At 47.6% G+C, this 17,653-nt stretch overlaps 1 protein-coding gene across 10 annotated transcripts in view; it reads left to right on the top strand.

Annotated features, from left to right (window-relative positions):
* Positions 1–17,653, top strand: part of FOXN3 (forkhead box N3) — a 359,245-nt gene that overhangs the window by 179,135 nt on the left and 162,457 nt on the right. For all 10 annotated transcript variants that reach the window (XM_023765124.1, XM_023765120.1, XM_006101670.3 and 7 more), the window contains exon 3: positions 13,603–13,739. In XM_023765124.1, the coding sequence (XP_023620892.1) occupies positions 13,603–13,739 (137 nt within the window). The remainder of the gene's footprint in view (positions 1–13,602; positions 13,740–17,653) is intronic.

Below are 17,653 nucleotides of genomic sequence, written 5' to 3'. Positions count from 1 at the left end.
CCAGCAACGCAAATACAGACTAATAATAATCATAGTAACTTTTGACTTTGTTTTTTATTGGACATGAATGGTTAAAGTGTGTGTGTGTGTGTGTGTGTGTGTGTGTGTGTGTTTGTGTAAGAAAGCATTTGTATGCATGCTCCCGTGTGTGTGTGTGTGTGTGTGTGTGTGTAAGAAAGCATTTGTATGCATGCTCCCGTGTGTGTGTGTGTGTGTGTGTAAGAAAGCATTTGTATGCATGCTCCAGTGTGTGTGTGTGTGTGTGTGTGTGAAAGCATTTGTATGTGTGCTCGTGTGTGTGTGTGTGTGTGTGTGTGTGTGTGTAAGAAAGCATTTGTATGCATGCGCCCATGTTAGGATGTACGTTACTTAGTATAGGTCCGTGGTCGGCAAACTGCGGCTCGTGAGCCACATGCGGCTCTTTGGCCCCTTGAGTGTGGCTCTTCCTAAGCCTTCGGAGCACCCTAATTAAGTTAATAACAGTGTACCTACCTATATAGTTTAAGTTTAAAAAATTTGGCTCTCAAAAGAAATTTCAATCGTTGTACTGTTGATATTTGGCTCTGTTGACTAATGAGTTTGCCGACCACTGGTATAGGTGATCCAGGAATCAGTGGTGATTTGACTTGGAGAGCCGCGTGGTGCCGTTTTGTGCAGTTGGCTGCCTCCCTGATAATGGTGTTTGTCACAGACTCTTGTTTTGATGGTGAGGATTAGAGGTTCCTGAGCCAAGACTGGTTGCATTTGCTCTTAGGCAAGTTCCTTAACCTGTCTGAACGTTAACTGCCTTATCTGTAGGGTCAGAATACTGCCTCCCTGGTGGGTTTGTTGGGAGAATGAAACGAATTAGTGCACAAAGGATGGCTAGGCTAGTGCCCGCCACAGGCTCAGGCCTCAGTTAACGTTAATGGTTATTGCTGTTGCTTCTGTTACCGTCTCTACTACTATGTCTGGGTGCACCTTGAGTTCCAAGTTGGACTGACTTTTAGGCCAGGTGACTCAGCACTATACTGAGTCGAGATGTCTTGTGTGTAAGATTTCCATGGGTAATTAAGGGCTGGCTGTGTTTGGAAACCTGAATTAATCATGGGGGCAGGGTCTCTGCGGGTGTGGTTGGTAGGTATCCCCGTGTGTTCCTGGACAACGCACCCGAATTTCCTGCCTGTCCCTCCCCCAGGGGAGATCGGAATACCGGCTACAGCAGTTCTTACCGAGATCTGGTTCAGGGCTAATGAAATGCTGATCGGGGTGCTTTTACACGTTCGCCGAAACGTGCAGTGTAAAGTGTTGTTAAGCTGGAGATTTCCCCCTACGCCGTGTAATCAGGTAACTCGTAACCCTGGCGGACTCTTCGCTCTGGCAGTCCTCTTGTTTGCTGTCGTGTCGCCGTGTGTAATTGTCAGTTATTAATCAACCTGATGAGTTTCTGGTTGACTCCCTGGAGGAGTGTTCTTTGTGTTCTGCGCCTCAGGTTGCAGGGAGTTCTCAGGTGAGCTGAGAAGTGTCCGGTCACAGATGTGTCGTCTCAGGTGCCCCGTGGCCCAGTAACGATCTTCTAGGTCACTGGGCTTGTGGCCCTGGCAAATCCCCATAGTGACCAGTGCTCCGTTGTGGCACTGGCCTTCCCAGGTGACACACATCACCTTGTCACTCACACTCAGCAATCTGCTGGATAGATGTGCAGTTACTGAGGTTGGCAGCTCCCCCCTTTTTGCAGGACCACACAGAAACCATTTGTGATGATGAGATTGAGGACTCATCTAAATTGCTTTTTAAAAAATTGTTATTGATTTTTTAAAAAAAAATTTTTTTAGAGAGAGAGAGGACGGGAGAGGGAGAGAAACATTGATGTGAGAGTGAAATATCAATTGGCTGCCTCCTGCATGCCCCCTACCAGGGTTCAAGCCCACAACCTGGGCATGGGACAATGCTCAACCACTGACCCACACTGGCTAGGGCTAAATTGCCTCTTAAATACTCTGAAAGAAGTATTTAAGGGCCTCCAAGAGAGTCAGTGTGGGGCCAGGAGGGGAGGGCTTAGTCGCCATGGTGCCAAGGCTGCAGGCAGCTGCTGGAGTCCCTCAGGCCTCCACCGAGGTTGCTCTCACGTGTCCTCGGGTTCGGGTCAGCTAGTCTTTTGGGGTAGACTGTTCATTTGAACTTTCCCTGTGTCCCCTGAGCATTAGTCACAGGATTAATTCATCCTCGGACTCCACCTCCCTTTCCTCTCACCCTTCTCTCTCTCTGTTTGCCGGGAGCATGATGAAGCCTGTGGTGAGTTCTGGATTTTTTTCTTCCCTCATCTCCCTCCCCCAACAAATTCGGCCCCGCCCTCTGCTCCCATGGGCTCGGTCCATAGCTTGGCCAGCATCTGCCAGAACTGAAGAGGAATCCTTCCCACTTACAATGCCATGTGGGCATGTCGCTTCCCCCACTCGGATCAGGGATGGTTTCAGGGTTGTCTTTGTAGCAGAAGCCACAGCGTCGGGGTCCAGGCGGTGCTCAAACCCCATTTGTAGAAAGGTCTCCTTTGCTGCTGGAACACTTGTGCTGACTTTGGGGGGGCTATAAAGGCAATTTCTCCCTGTGAGGGGGCTCCCGCTGGTTACAGCCAGAGGCTGGGGGAGTCCCACACCAGGGCCTGCAGGGGGAGTGGGTGACGGTTGGTCCCATGGCCAGTGGTCCCTCCTTACAGAGCAAGCAAGTTGACAACCCAGTGTGCATGTTGTACTGGGAGAGAGGGTCTTTGTGATTTTTTTTTTTTTTAAGTAAATGGCCATAACTCTGGCTCCGTATGCTCACACCCTCTAACTGTAACTTTTGCCTGGCCAACCACTTTGAGTTGTGGAAATAAGGTGATCACATTATATGTGCCACTTAGATAAGATCCTATTGGGACATTTAAAAATAGATGAGTAACTACGGACAACCAGCAGATAAAGTGGCAGTAGGTGGGCCAGTGGTAATCCAACCAAGGCCGCCTCTGCCTTCAGACACATGCGCTTATTACCCTCCATAAAACGTTATTGCGCTAATTATCACTGAGGCATCTGAACCTAAAGGAAGCGGATGGGCTGGGAGAGGGCAGGTTCAGTCCAGAGCCTGAGCTGCCTGCCCCTTTCCTCTCTTCGCTTCCTTTACTGTGTTTATAAAAGTCCTTTCCTGGGTCTTGAACTTCTAAAATAACTGAGTTTTTGTTTCTGACAGTGTAATGAATGTTGAATTTTATCTCCTCTCATGTCTAGGAGCTTTTTAAGTCAGTTTGCTTTTTGAAGAAAAAAAGAAAAAGCACGTAAGAGGCGATTTAATAATGTCTTTAATTCTACCGTGTGTCCTTGAAATTTGCTTAATGCAATTTTAACTTTAAGACTGTTACTAAAACATTTCAAAAAAGGATTATATCCACATTTCAGACAACTTTATCACATCATTGTACATTCCTCTTTCATGGATGATAAATAAAACCTTCAATTTGCATATCTTTGTTTCTGTAATAAAGTTATTGGCAGTGTAAATGGTCACGGAGGATTTATTTTTCTATCCATATACCCTGTGGGAGTGTGTGTGGGGGGTGGGTGTCATGCCATAGCTTGAATTCATCTGAGAAATGCAAGTCTCAGACCATGGCTGGTAGGAGAGGTGTATGAAAGCACCCAGTTTCTCACACTTCCTGTGCGCTCTGAGTGTCTGGGGAAAATTTAAACGTCTTTGTATCTATACTCTTTCTCGGCCTGCACAGTAATCCTGGTGAGGTTTCAGACAGAGGAGAATAGTGACCCTTCCTTGCCAAAGGCCCCCAAAGGACAGGTTTCGAACCTAAATTGGGAGAATCCAGGTTGGACAAGTGCAGTGATTTTAGAGACGCCAACTCTTTGGCCTTCAGACTTGGTGTTTGAGGGCACGTGTGCGTCTCTGTGTGAGTTCCGTTGCTTTATTAGCACTTACGAGTGTAGAGCTTGACCAGATTCATAAGTAAATATAATTTAGTTGTTTGATTATTTTATTACTGATCGTTGGTAGCGCACTCGCCCTTGACCGCCTCTGGCCGTTGGAGAACAGTCGTCTAGAGCAGGGGTAGCCAAGTGGTGGTCCGCGGACACTGGTGGTCCGGTCCGTGAGGTCCAAAAGGTTGGCGACCACTGGTCTAGAGAGTACATAAGAGAACTCGTTTCAACCCAAACAAACACCTACTAGCTCGCCAGTTGACGTGCTTCAGACTTGGGGCCCTACCCCCAATCCCGTGGAAATCACATCCCTGGGTGCCCGAGGGCAGAGACAGAACAAGGCTGCGGCAAATAGTGGGGGAAGGATAGTCACTAATGAACTGGTTTTCCCTCGCATTCCCCTCCTCCAACCTCACCAGGCCAGGTTCCTCCCAGAGGTCAAGTTGGTTTTAGGCAACTCTTGGGGCTACTTTGGTTTTATTTAGGTATTAATGTAAGGAAATTATTGATTCTTCGCACGTTGATTAACCCCCCTCCGCCCCCACACACACAGCTGTCCAGCTGCCACACTCCTGTGCCTTCCCCACTGTCCCACCTGCGTTCCCTTGCCCAGTATTCACAGACCTCAGTGGAGGGAGGGGTGTTCAGAGACGGCCGGGGTGCGCTTCTGAAAGCGCTGTGGTGCTGTAACGTCTTCACGGAGCTCACGTGCCTGAATATTGTACCAGTGACATGCTCATCATGATTTCCATCTTTATCGCTGTTAGAACACAGCCATAGAAGAATAGCAAGGCCGTTTCAGGAGAAGGCGATTTCTGTATCTGATGTTCAGAGGACCCGTTGGGAGTGAGCTGGAAACCCTCAGCGGCTGGTTATCAGGGGCTCTGTACCCAGCGAGCTGCGGCCTGTCCTCCTGCTTACAGCGCCCCCCCAGCACACACACAGAGCTGGTGGTAGACTGAGGACACTGGGCCAGGGTCCGAGAGACATTCCTGCCTGGACCAGGGGTAGGATTTCTCTTTCCCATCCCTCTTGCTACTTTTGGGTGAGGGGTGGGGGTGTCTATAAGAGCAGAGTGGGACATTTATTTAAAACACTGCAAATAGTTGTTAGAAACTTCCAACCGCATGGAGTGACTTCTTTAGAAATCTTTCCTTTTGGAGTAACTGTCTATTTTGTTCCGGAAAAAGAACATTGATGTATCTAGAAAAAAATTCTTTGTGATCAGTTTATTTTTTTCTCCTTCTCTTTCACGTACTTGGCTATTCTTCAGGTCTTTTTCTTAATATTTTTAAAATTTAAAAATTCCCCCTGATATCTTTATAGACTATAAATTTCAGGATGTTAGGACAAAAAGGGCCTTTAGGAATCACTCACCTGCCAAGTGTTTTGTAGTTATATGATGCATGGTCATCCATTAGAATAAATTTTTATTGTTCTATGTTGGTTCCTCCCCCCCTCATATCCCCCCCTCCTCAGTGTCACCCAACTTCTCATGTGACTTCTTTTGACAGAGAGGAGAATTAAATTGTTGACCTGCCTTTCAGATGCTGGGTATGGTGCTAGATGCATTCTGTACATGTTCACACTTAAGCCCAACATGACGTGGACATGGTAGTGTGACCTCTAGCATACAGGTGAAGGAACTGCCGGGCAGCTGTGTTGACAAGGGTCACTCAGGTTGGCCCCTTTGTTGCTTGGGAGCCACGTGTGGGGATGCAAACTGGAATTCGGGGACGCATTCTGGAATTCTTGGGAAAGCCCTGGCACTGCTTCTGGCCCCTGTCGTGGGCACCTTTGCCTCTTACCATCTGGAGAGGCCCGGGGAACAGGAGCCTAAAGGAACGAGACTCTCTAGATGGGGTTTGGTAGGAAGGTAAGAGGAGGTGCAGTGGGGACATCTCTGGCAGGCTGTGTATTCCAGTGGGGCATGCCCAGGTGGGAGCTGGCGGGTGCCCTGAACGGGAGTGTGGGCATTGCGTGCGCCCACAGGAGGTGCGTGTGGGAGCGCATGCGTGCATAGCCTTAACACCTCGCTGTCCCGCAGGGCTTGTCTCTCCCCGCCTCTGTTTGCCTGTGGCCTTTTGGCCAGCTCCTGCAGTCACTGCAGTTGTTTATTGCTTGTCTTCCTCTGGAGGTTCTGCCCCCTCCCATCCTTTGTGTCCTGATGGCCTGCCCAGCACCCCGTACTCCCTTAGCTCCCTACAAGTGTTACTACAAGCCTTGTTAAATGACTGGCTTCAGAGTGGGGCCCAAGGAAGTGTGAATGGGTTTTTGACCCGTTGAAGTCTGGATTCTTGCCTTGTCTGGGGGCTGACTCTGAGTTTTGTGGGAATGGCAGAACCTGGGTCCCTGAGCTCTCAGCCCTGGACCACCCCTCCTCCATTCCCCCATTCCTCCTTCTCTTCCTCTCTTTCTCCTGTTTGCCACCTTGGGCCTGAGGAGCCAGTTCCCAGCAGAGGAGGAGCCAGCAGCAGGGGGTAGGGCAGTCTTGGGAGCAGGAACTAGGCAGGACCGGGTGTGGGGGTGAAGCAGGGCGCCTCTCGGGGACTAGCTAGGTATCCACAGCGGAACAAACCTCGGCTGTTTCCAGGAGACTTAGCCTGCCTTCCAGATCCTGGGAAAACTTGTGTCTTGGCTAGAAAGGCAACGGCAGTATCAGCAGCTCGGGGCCTCCTGCCTACACAGCTACAAGGGTCCTGGTGCTGAGTGACTGGACGATATTCCGGTTTCCCCGTGAGCCCACGGATCCCAGAGGGAACAGAAGAGTGGCCTCAGAGGGCGGCCCTCCCCGCTCCAGGACCCTTTCTTCTCTAAGGCTGCTCCTTCTGCCTGACCCAGCTCTGCCATCTACGCTCTAAATTTGCTCTTCTCCCGCCCTGCCCCATGGCAGTGTGGAGGCGGAGCCTCTCCACTTAGGGAGGGGGTGGCAGGGACCACAGGGCCCTGGGCACCCAGGAGGTCTTGATGCCAGAAGTGACTCCAAGCATGGCTTCCTCAAAGTCTCATCCCTCCTGGCTTCTCTCAAGGGACCAGGTGTGGCTTTGTTTTATTTTCATCCTTCCATTTTCACCTCCATCTTAGTGTATCCCATAACAGAACGCTTCCTTTGGACCAAGGAAAGTAGCGTCAGACAATGGAAAACAAAAGTTGTGCGTGGTTCTTTTTTTTTCCCCCCGATGAAATCTGCATCATTTCACAGTTTGACAAGTACTGCTGCTACAGGGCAGGGCGGCCTGGCTGGAGCTCAGTGTCAAGGAAAGCTGGCTGTTCCATATTTTTATCCTCACCATAAAGAGAGCAGTATTTGTTGAGCTCCTGACGTGTGTGCCGAAGACAGCATAATCTGATTTAATCCTCACAACAGTCCTATGAGGCAGGTATCGTTATATCCCTGTCCTTTTACAGATGAGGAAATGGGCTCAGAGCAGGTAAGTAACTCGCCCAAGGTCACACAGCTGGGAAATTGAAACAAGCCTTGGTCCCAGGTCTTCCTGACTCCAGTGTCCATGCCAACCAAGTAAGGGCTATCCCTGGAAAGCTCAGTAATTTGCTTCACTGCCCTTACAGATGCGTGGAACTGGCCAAGAACAGGAAAACGGCAGTATGAGGCAGCTCGGAGGGCGCTGGAGAAATGCAGGCTCATGAATACCAATTAACCTATTGGAACATGCTCAGCGCATAGAGTTAAGAGCCTATGGGATGATTTAGTCTAATCACCTAATTTATAGATGAGGAAACCGACCCAGAGAGGTCGATGAACTGCACAGACACCGTGATTTCAGGAGGCAGTGACATGAGGTGTAGCTCAACTCATCATCCACTCTTATTACCGGTGGGCTCCCTCATTCCATTCTGTGTCTATACCTCCTGTGTACCCCCAACCCCCCAGCGGTCCCCCTTTCCTGCCTTCGAGCTCTTGACTTAGATCCTCATTGGCACCCTCTTACGAATCCCACAGGACCCAGCCCAGCTCTCCCAGCCCCTGCAGACCCCTTACCTGGTTTTAGGGCCCCAGCACTGCAGGAGCTCCGAGTCTGAACTCTGGGTTCGCGTGTGGAAGCTGAGGACAGGGGCAGTGAAGGCTGGACTGTGGTTTTGAAAATACAGTGTCTGGAAGCACAGCCTTGTCTATTCGTTTACGTTTGTGGCTGCTTTTGTGCTCCAGGGCAGAGCTGAGTAGTTGCGACAGAGACCATATGGCCCACAAAATCTAAAGTATTTACTCTGACCCTTTAAGAAAAAGTTTACCAACTCCCACTGTAGAGCAACCAGCTGATGTTGAACCTCTAAAGCCAGACCGCCTCCGACCTCCCTCTGTAGGTTCAGGAGCTTTTCCTGTAAAGGTTGGGATCGCCAAGGGCACAGCAGAGGGGGAAGAGGTGGCGGATGTCCAGCAAGTTCTTGTGATTTCCTGGATCATTCTTTTTTGTTGTTAATCCTCCCTTGAGGATATTTCTCCATTGATTTTTTGTTTTTTTAAGAGAGAGTGGAAGGGAGAGGGAGAGACAGAGAGAAACATCGATGTGAGAGAGACACATCGATTGGTTGCCTCCACCACATGCCCCGATGGGGCAGGGGGATCTAACCTGCAATGGAGGTACGTGCCCTTGACCAGAATTGAACTTGAGACCCTTCAGTCTATGGGCTGACACTCTATCCACTGAGCCAAACCGGCCAGGGCCATCAGTCATTCTTAATACATCAGCGTCTCAAAGCTTGTATGTTCCAATGAGCCCTGCATTTTCCCCTTTCCCAATCTTTGATCCACTGCGTTGCTCAAACCAAAGACTTACTCTTTTCTTTTTCTTTTTCTTTACCTGCCACTTTTTCTTTAAGTTCTAATCCATCACCAGCTCCCGCTGGTTCTCCAGAGCCCACCCTGAAGCTGTCCTCTCTTCTCCATCTCCATGCTCTGACCCGGCCACCATGGCTGGATGGAGGCCTCGGCTCCTAGCAGCTCCTGTCTTTCAACTTGTCACCCTCTTTATTTTCTTCACAGAAGCCATTACGGTCTGTCATGGTCTTGCATAGTTTTTTCTCTTTACTCTCCTCTTCCCCCTCTAGAATCCAGGCTTCAGGAGAGTGGACCCTGTTTGCCCTGTTCTGCATTCACTAATGTGTCCCCACGTTGCCTGGCACACCCTGGGTACCTTATGGATGAGGGGATGGATGAGGTGGTTGGTGTGGGAAACACCCTCAGATATGACATATCAGAAACATCAAAAGGATGATTTCAAATTCGCCCAGAACATGTATCCAGCTCCCTGCTCCATTTTGATGTGGGTCCTGTCCCCTCCCCCCCTCCCCAAGCACAGCCCCGCCCTGCATGGGGTGTCACGTTGAGAGAGCCCTTCATTATTGCTGGACGTGGGCCTTATCCCCCCACAAGTGACAAGAAGAAAAAACATGGGAACCATTGTCCTCGGCCAGTGTTTACCATACTTTTGGAACCCAGATTCCTAGAAGTGTATGTTACCTTGTGATCTATGTGCACCTGTGTACATGTGTACACACTTACAGGTTTCACAAAATACTACTTGCTCCAGGCATTTTCTAGTCTAGTCTATTTGGTTCTGTTCTGTTCCATTAAAACAGTGCTGGCTGTTAACCCATTACATGGATTTCATGACCCGTTCATGTGTCATAGTCCTCAGTTTGTGAACAGTGTTTAAGTCACGGTCAGAACTCACCACCTGGGGCAGACCCCGCACGGAGACGATGCCAGGCAAACCTCCAGGTGCTGCCGTGCAGGTCCATGAGCTGCCAGAGACGGCCCTGGGTCTAGCGCTCTCAGGAAAAATGAAAGTCACTATAGAGGTTAGATTGAGGGTTTGATTTAGTTGTTGTTCTTATCTCTCTCTTTTTTAAACCATTTCTCACTAATCAGTTCCACAATATAGGCTTCTCTTGTATGTGTGTGTGTGTGGTTTCCCTCTTATGTACTGATGTTTTTATTGCTAACAGGAAGTTGTCTGCTGTTCCCCAGGTGTTTTTTAATTCAAAAACAAAAAAGGTTGGCTCCTTCATATCTTTTTACTCATTTCCCCCCTTTACTTTTTACATTAGTGTTTTTCAAACTATGTGTGTGTAAAATATATATTGATGTTTATACGTTTATATATTATATAATATATATTTATATAATTATATTTATATATGTATATAATGTGAAAGTGTATCTATGAATGAAGATCTTTCTTCCCTTATAATTTTGAATTCCTTAACATTCAATGAAACATAACCCACACAGTTATGGTTAAAAAAAAAAACACCACAACCACCCATATTATTTAGATAAGATGCAGATACCTCTGAAAGCTCTTACTCTCAAACATACTGCACAACTGTAATAAAATTATAGCCTTCTCCCCTCCATTAAATGTAATTTTTCCTGACCTAAGAAATAAGCATTTTCTCCTGCATGTTTCCATCTGAAATGTTTCCAAGTCAACCTTCCTACAATTTTGAACCCTAACATGAAACCAAGGAGAAGGCTTGCAAATAAGACCCAGTCATTCCCGCTCTCTGCTGTTCGCTCTCCGCTGTCAGGTCATTGGCAGGATTAACGAGACTGACAGTGTTGCCCTGGGTGTGTCCTGAAGAGGTGCTGCTTTTGTTTATTTTTGGCTCTTTGGAAATTCTGAGATCCTGAAATTAGTGACTGGTCTGTAAACACCTATCAGGTTTTCTGGCCCCTCTCACTATAAAATGCAGGACTTGACCAAGGTAGACACCATTATGATCCAAAGCCCAGGCAGATGGCTGCAGTGAATGAATGAACTGTGACTATGCGCTGACCAAGTCTGCAATTAAACCTCAGCTTGATGATCACTGTACAAAGATTGGGCCAAAGGAAACTTCCAGCAGCTAGGTTACTGTGAGCCAGAATTGGCTTCCTGAGCAAAGGAGAGGTGCAGTAGAGGAAACATGGAGTGAGGGGTGCATAGAAGGCTGATGGAATAATTGGCGGGGGGGGGGGGGGCGGGAGGGCGCGGATCTGAGAGAGTAGGAAAGCTCCTCCAAGTGAATTTGTTAAACTGCACCCATGAGTAGACTCTTACCTTCTCCTGCCACCAGCTTGCTGATGGATGGGTTTGGGGGAATTGGATGTGATTTACTGAAAGGCATTGCACAGCCAACTCTGCTCTCTTCCTTCTGTCAGAAAGATGTTCATGACGTCATCCCCATTTATTGGGACCTGCAGGTGCTGCCCCTGTTCTAGGTGTTTCACAAGCCATTGCTGGCCTCCACCAGTCTCTCGGGCCTTTATTTTGCCAACGAGGAAGCCAAGACTTTCTGTGGGACCATGGCTTGCTCAGGGCCGCACAGGAAATGTCGGGCTCCAGAATTTCTGTTTTTATTGTAACTCCGCCCGCTTCTTGCACCTAGGTCAGTTACCTTGGGAAATGTTACCCCCACCCCAGCCCACCCCCATCCTGTGGTCTTCCCATTTGGTTTGTAAATAGTGTGGTAGTATAATCAACAAGCGACTTAGGTCAGGATTAGGAGAAACCACATTCTTGGCCTATTGTTATTTCCCTGGGAGGGTCCATTGTCCTTCCTTGCTTGGTCATGTTTTTTCCCTGTAAGATTAACGGCCTATCCCTGAAAGCTGCCTTAATGAAAACAAAAGCCACTGGGTTCCCAGGGCTCAGATCACCTCTCTGCAGAAATGGTTGGGCTGCATGTGAGCTCGGGCCCTCCAGGTAGCTGGTTTGGGGCCTTGTGTTCAAGTGGATCAGAAAGGCAGGTCCCACTGGACTCCCCATGGGTCTTGGATGCGGTCAGGGCAGGACCCCACTGCTCAGGAGTTGCTGGCTCTTGGGGGCTTTTGTGCTTTGCTTGACATTATCCACATTCGGTAGTTATGGTCTACCCTGCCCCCCCTCTTCCTCCACATCCCTTAGCTTTTCGCTTTCTTCTAAAAAGCGAGTTGAGTATGTCTTTTCCAAAGAAAAGAACAGAGGGTCCACAGTAGATCATTTGGTGGCCTAACTGCTTTAACCATAAAGTCTCCTCAGTTCCCTGCACTCAAGCATGTCAGACCCGTGGCCGGCGGGCCACATACCTCGTTTGTGGCCCGCCAGCCGTGAGTTTGACATGCATGCTCTGGGCTTGGAAATGGACACACGAAAGAAAAGGCCACAAAGGGATGCTGGATTTTCCCAAGTTGAAATCTTTGGCATCTTTACACAGCGGGGTGATTAAACTGGGAACTTGGGTCTGATGGACCAGTGTTTGGGGTCAGGGCTGCGCCTGGGAGCGGGTGACTGGGGTGACGGGCTCCCGCTTCTGACCTTGGCCTTGAGCAGTTCCCTGCCCTCAGCCCACCAGCGAGAGTTAATTGCGGCTCCCCTGCTTGCTGATGGTGCTGCTAGTAAAGAATTCTAATGCATTCTGTGAATAAGTTTGTAAGTAAATGATTTGGTGAACTGACTGAAATACACATATTTTTAAGCTTCTTTAAAGATTTTCAGACTCACTTATTTTCCTCAGAGATTTTCTTGGGCTCCCCCACCCACTCCCTAGTAATAGTTAAGCAATTTTCTTGTTTGCTCTCTAAATCTTCCTGGAGTACAATAGTTCTGAAAATAAGAGAGTCCGTTGGCTGGAAACATGGGGTGGGCATGGGTTTATGTAATTTGACTTCTTTTCTCTCCAAATCAGTAAATATTTACAAATGACCTTATCAAACAGCCCGGGTACATTCGGTCACTTGAAAGCAGTCGGAGCAGAGACTGCCCATCGGCCAGCTGCCAGTCCCATGGGCCTCACGGGAGAGACTTTTTTTTTTTAATAAAACGCCGTCCACAGACCAAAAGCCTCCCACAGAAAGTGGGCCTCAGCAAGTCTTTCTCATTCCATGTAACCAGTTTTATAAAATTTGCATTTTAAAGTTGGACTTCTAAAGACAACCCCGTTAGGCCTGGAGCAGAGCGCTGGGAACAGAGGAATCGGAAGATAAATGCAGGCTGGCTTAGGTTTACCGCAGCCCCAGTTCTTCTGTTTCTCGGGGGAGAATTACAGAATTCCACTTCAAGCTTAAATGTCATACTTTTGCGAGTTAGTAGGAAAAAAGGAGCAGATTACTTTTCTGGCTTGCAAAGTAGTACCATGTAACAGGGTTTAAAAACAACAACAAGTCTTGTTTTTCTAAAGCGGAGATGGAGAGGCATCCTTAGCCCACGTTTTCTTTCACTGTTTCAAATCTGACATTTAAAATTCATTTTTAGAAGAGAATACGTGTTCTTCAAAGTTGACACTGAAAAATAGTAAAGGAATCTAAGTGGTTTTGGCCGTTAAGATATGAACACGACAATATTATGGTCTCAGCCTCACCTGGTAATATGTTCATTTTGTCTGTCAGACTTCACACGAGTTACACTGAAGCGCAGGTTCCGGTTTCTGTTGTCCGAGTATAATTATAATATTATGGTATTTACGGCTGGCAAACAGTTGACAAATAAGTGAGAGAGGCTTTCAAAAAATAAGTGAATAGTAGCTATAAATCTACTTCATGCAAAATAATATTTTCTGTACTACTCACTTTTGTATTTTAATTTTCTTAAGTAACTATGATAATCGCTACACATCTACTTCATGCAAAATAATACTTTCTGTACTAATCACTGTTGTATTTTCATTTTCTTTGCAGAGTATTGGGAAAGGGTCATTGTGGTGCATAGACCCGGAGTATAGACAAAATCTAATTCAGGCTTTGAAAAAGACACCTTATCACCCACACCCTCATGTGTTCAATACACCTCCCGCCTCTCCTCAGGCATATCAAAGGTAAGCAATTCAGATTTACTTTTTTTTTTTTTGTCTACTGAAGTTGCCTTATATTGGCAGAGACCGGCGCTGAAACTAATTTAATAGACTGCATGCTTTTGAAAATAGGCAAATGAGAAAGAGAGAAAGTCTTATCGGAGGTACCTCTGCTGTAGTGTTTCTTGCAAACCTTACCGCTTTTGCTGCTTTGGAGGAATGGGTTTTCCGAAGGCTTCAGGGCGGGTGAGAGACTGCCTTCCAGGGTAGAAACATGTACCAGGAAAAGTTGACAGCTCTGACTTCTCAGCGTGCCACAGTTTGTTGGAATAAAAGTACAGAATGAGCCGCGTAAGGGAGTCTGTCTTCCTGTCCTCTGACCGGAGTGCCTACAGTGTCCACTGCAGGACTCACCCCACTATTGTCGTTCTGGTCGCCATGTGGACGGGCTCCCGAGTGACCGTTTTGTTGTGGTTACTTGGTGTTTGCCTCTTCAGAGCCAAGCGCAGAGAACCATCGAGACGTCTGTTCCCCTTCACATGCCCATTTGTGTTGCGGCAAGGAGGTCCCCGGTGCCATTTTTATAAAGATATAAGTGGAGGGGAGGATGTGTAGCTTGTTACTTTTCAAAGAAGTGTGATTAGTGTTAGATTGTGTGTTTTTTTAAAGCCACATAGAACAGAACCAACTTTTAAAATTGATTTTATCTTACACAGTGCTTGGCTTTGAAATAAAGCCCTCAATCCTACAGAAAGAATAATTTATTTATTTTTGTCCTCACCCGAGAACATTTTTCCATTGACTTAGAGAGAATGGAAGAGAGAGGGAAAGACAGAGAGAAACACTGATGTGAGAGAAACACACTGATTGGTTGCCTTCTGCATGAGCCTCGGCCAGGGCCCGGGCCGGGGAGGAGCCTGCAACTGAGGTATGTGCCCTTGACCGGAATCGAACCTGGGACCCTTCAGTCCACAGGCTGATGCTCTATCCACTGAGCCAAACCAGCTAGGGTAGAAGAATAATTTTTAATGTCTAGTAATGTTTCTGTTGTGACCACCCAGCGGAGAGAAATTATCCTTGGACTGCAGGTTTATGTCAATGAGAAACGGCGTGACTTCATAGATTTCAGCAGTTTTGTGGTCCACGGCTCTGCAGATCCTTTCTCTAGCCTTGTGCTCTGCAGAAAGGAGCAGAGGGATGCTCGGAAACGGCGTTAATGAAGTTCCTGCGCATCTCAGTTGAGAGCATTCCATCACAGGGGTAGACAATCAGTCTTCAGCAAGAGACGGGGAGGAACAGCTGGGCTCTCTGAGAAGACTGCTGTATGTCTGCCTTTGCTAGGCGATTAGCGTGATGGTATCCATAGCAACCAGAGCGTCTCCATAGTAACGCGTAGCCGAGACAGGTGCAGTTGCATCACAAGGCTGTTTGTTGCCTGGCAAAAGGACAGGCCATTAGTACTTAGATATACGCTGTTGCCTTAGAAACAAATAACCTAACATAGCAACTACAGTAGGTTTGAAAGATTTGGGAGGGGGAGAAATGGTTGTAGCAGCTTTTGTCTATGTTCATAAAAATCAGTGGAAGCATACTTGATTGGAAATGACAACTTGAGGTCACAGAGCTGTCGGAGATAGAATGGGATTTTCCAGAGCAACCCAGCCAACGTTGTAGAAACGTCCAGAAGGACAGAGCCATATGCCTGGTTCTCTTCTGGTGGCTGTAGCCACTCCTGAAATCTGGAAGGGAACTAGGATCAGAGTGGAGAATTGCCGACATACAGGGTTGGTGGGGGAGGAGATGACACCAGTTATTGGAATATTTCCCAGATTCTCTTGTTCCTTTGTCATTCTACTCTCCCTACCCTCCAGACCTCACAGAATACTCCTTCTTCTATTCCCCACCTTGGACCTCGGAAGTATTTCATATCCTTCGGCTGCTCGGGGAAGTTAAGAACATTAAGTGTTATTCACTGGGTCATATCGTTGGTTCATTTAGACCAGTGTTTTGTTGCCAAGCGTGACCCAAGGGAAACGCGGTAATTATTTAATAATTTGAAGGATTATAGCAGAGCTCTGGGGGTTGCAGGAGGGATGCACACTCAGGCGAGGCTTCCCGAGCTGGCCTGAGCCTAATGACTTCATTAGATTTTTAACGTAGGCATAAAAATGCAGACAACCAGAGCTTTGTTAATGAAAACGATTTCCAAACAATTACTCCAGATCCTGTACTGTCACCGCCAGCGCCTTGTCCCCCAGTTAACTGAAGAAAGAAAAACGTTCCCATATTTACCCACCCCGGTGCTTGGATTTCACCTCCATGAAGGTCACTGGATGTGGTGTGAGGTGACAGATCAGATTCTAGCCGGCCTCTTCCATGTCTTAACTCTGTAAGAGCAAGTCACTTCTCTTTCCTGAGGACTGAAAGCCGTTCATGGGAGAGCTTAGGGTACTAAATACTGGATGACTGTACGATATTTGTATGACTTCTAATGAGGTGGTATTCAGCCCCATTCTAAGCCTCTGGCCACTTGTTGACGTGACTTAGGGAAGATGGAAATGGGGCAGAGTGAGTCATTAAACAGCGACCAGAAATGCCAACCTGACATGACATGGCTGGGTCTCCCGTGTCAGCTCCGTGCAGGCTTGCTGTGCGGGGCACCTGGGAAATGCTCAGCTTTCACGGAGCTGGTACTTAGCATGTTGAAGATGGTGATTACGCTAGATGGGTGGTTATTGCTTGTACTCGCAGGTGTGCTTGGCAGGGAGCGCTCTGAGCCAAGCTGCAGGTGGCCGAACATTCTGCAGGGGAAAGGAGGGCTCTGAAAACACTGCCCCCACACTCTGTTCATGTCCGAAGTGCGTGCTCTCATTGCCAGTGTACTCTTAGATGGTTGTTAGGACGTTCCTGCTGCTTTTGATACCACATTTATGCATTGTTTTTCATGGGAATGCAGAGTTCAATGACATTAGCTCCTTATTTGTTTGCAAAGGCTGCCATGGCAAAGCAACAGCTGAGTAACAACAGGCATTCATTTTCTTTCCCTTCTGGAGGCTAGAAGGTCAAGATCAAGGTGTCAGCAAGGTTGACTCCTTCTGAGGGCACATCTGCTGTTTTGCTGGCACTTTTTGACATTCGTTGGCCCGAAGAAGCATCGCCCGGATATTCACATGGTGCTCTGCTGGTGTGCTGTCGGTGCCCAAATTCCCACCTTTTGTAAGGACACTGTTCATATTGAAGGAGGGGCCCACCCCTACCCCAGTATGACCTCATTTTAGTAATTACATCTCCAGTGACTCCATTTCAAATCAGGTCATATTCTCAGGTGCTGGTAGCCAGAACTTGAACATGAATTGGGGGAGATGGGACACAATTCAACCCATAAAAGCCCTTTTTTAAACTAAGGCATTTTTTGCTGATAAAAAACATGGAGAAGAAAGTAATGAAATGTTCAAAAACAAAAGGATGGGGCATGTCGGAGGGATACCAGAGCCAACCTGAAATTGCTCCCAATGGCCAAAACTAGGACAAGAAAACAAATAACATAGCATTGGGTTGTAACCCCAAATCCTCCTATAAATAAAAGGCTAATATGCAAAGTGTCCACTCGAGAGTTTGACCGGGAGACTGTGAGTTCGATCGCTCTCTATGACGTGCGCTGATCACAGGAGGCGGCACAGAACGAAGATAGGCCCCAATTGGCCCTGATCGCCAGCCAGGCCTTAGGGACCCTACCCATGCATGAATTTCGTGCACCGGGCCTCTAGTCTATATATATAATAGGCTAAGTGACCAGTTGTATGTCCGACGTGCACTGGCAATTTAAAAATATTTCTTCTAATTAATTTCCTTTCAATGTGCATGAATCCATGCACTGGGCCACTAGTATGAAATAAATATCTCTGCGTCCACACTACTATAAACAAATGACTGAATGA

The sequence above is a fragment of the Myotis lucifugus genome, unplaced genomic scaffold (assembly GCF_000147115.1).
Source record: "Myotis lucifugus unplaced genomic scaffold, Myoluc2.0 scaffold_377, whole genome shotgun sequence".
NCBI classification, from domain to species: Eukaryota; Metazoa; Chordata; class Mammalia; order Chiroptera; family Vespertilionidae; genus Myotis; species Myotis lucifugus.
This window is presented reverse-complemented; position numbering and strand designations above follow the sequence as displayed.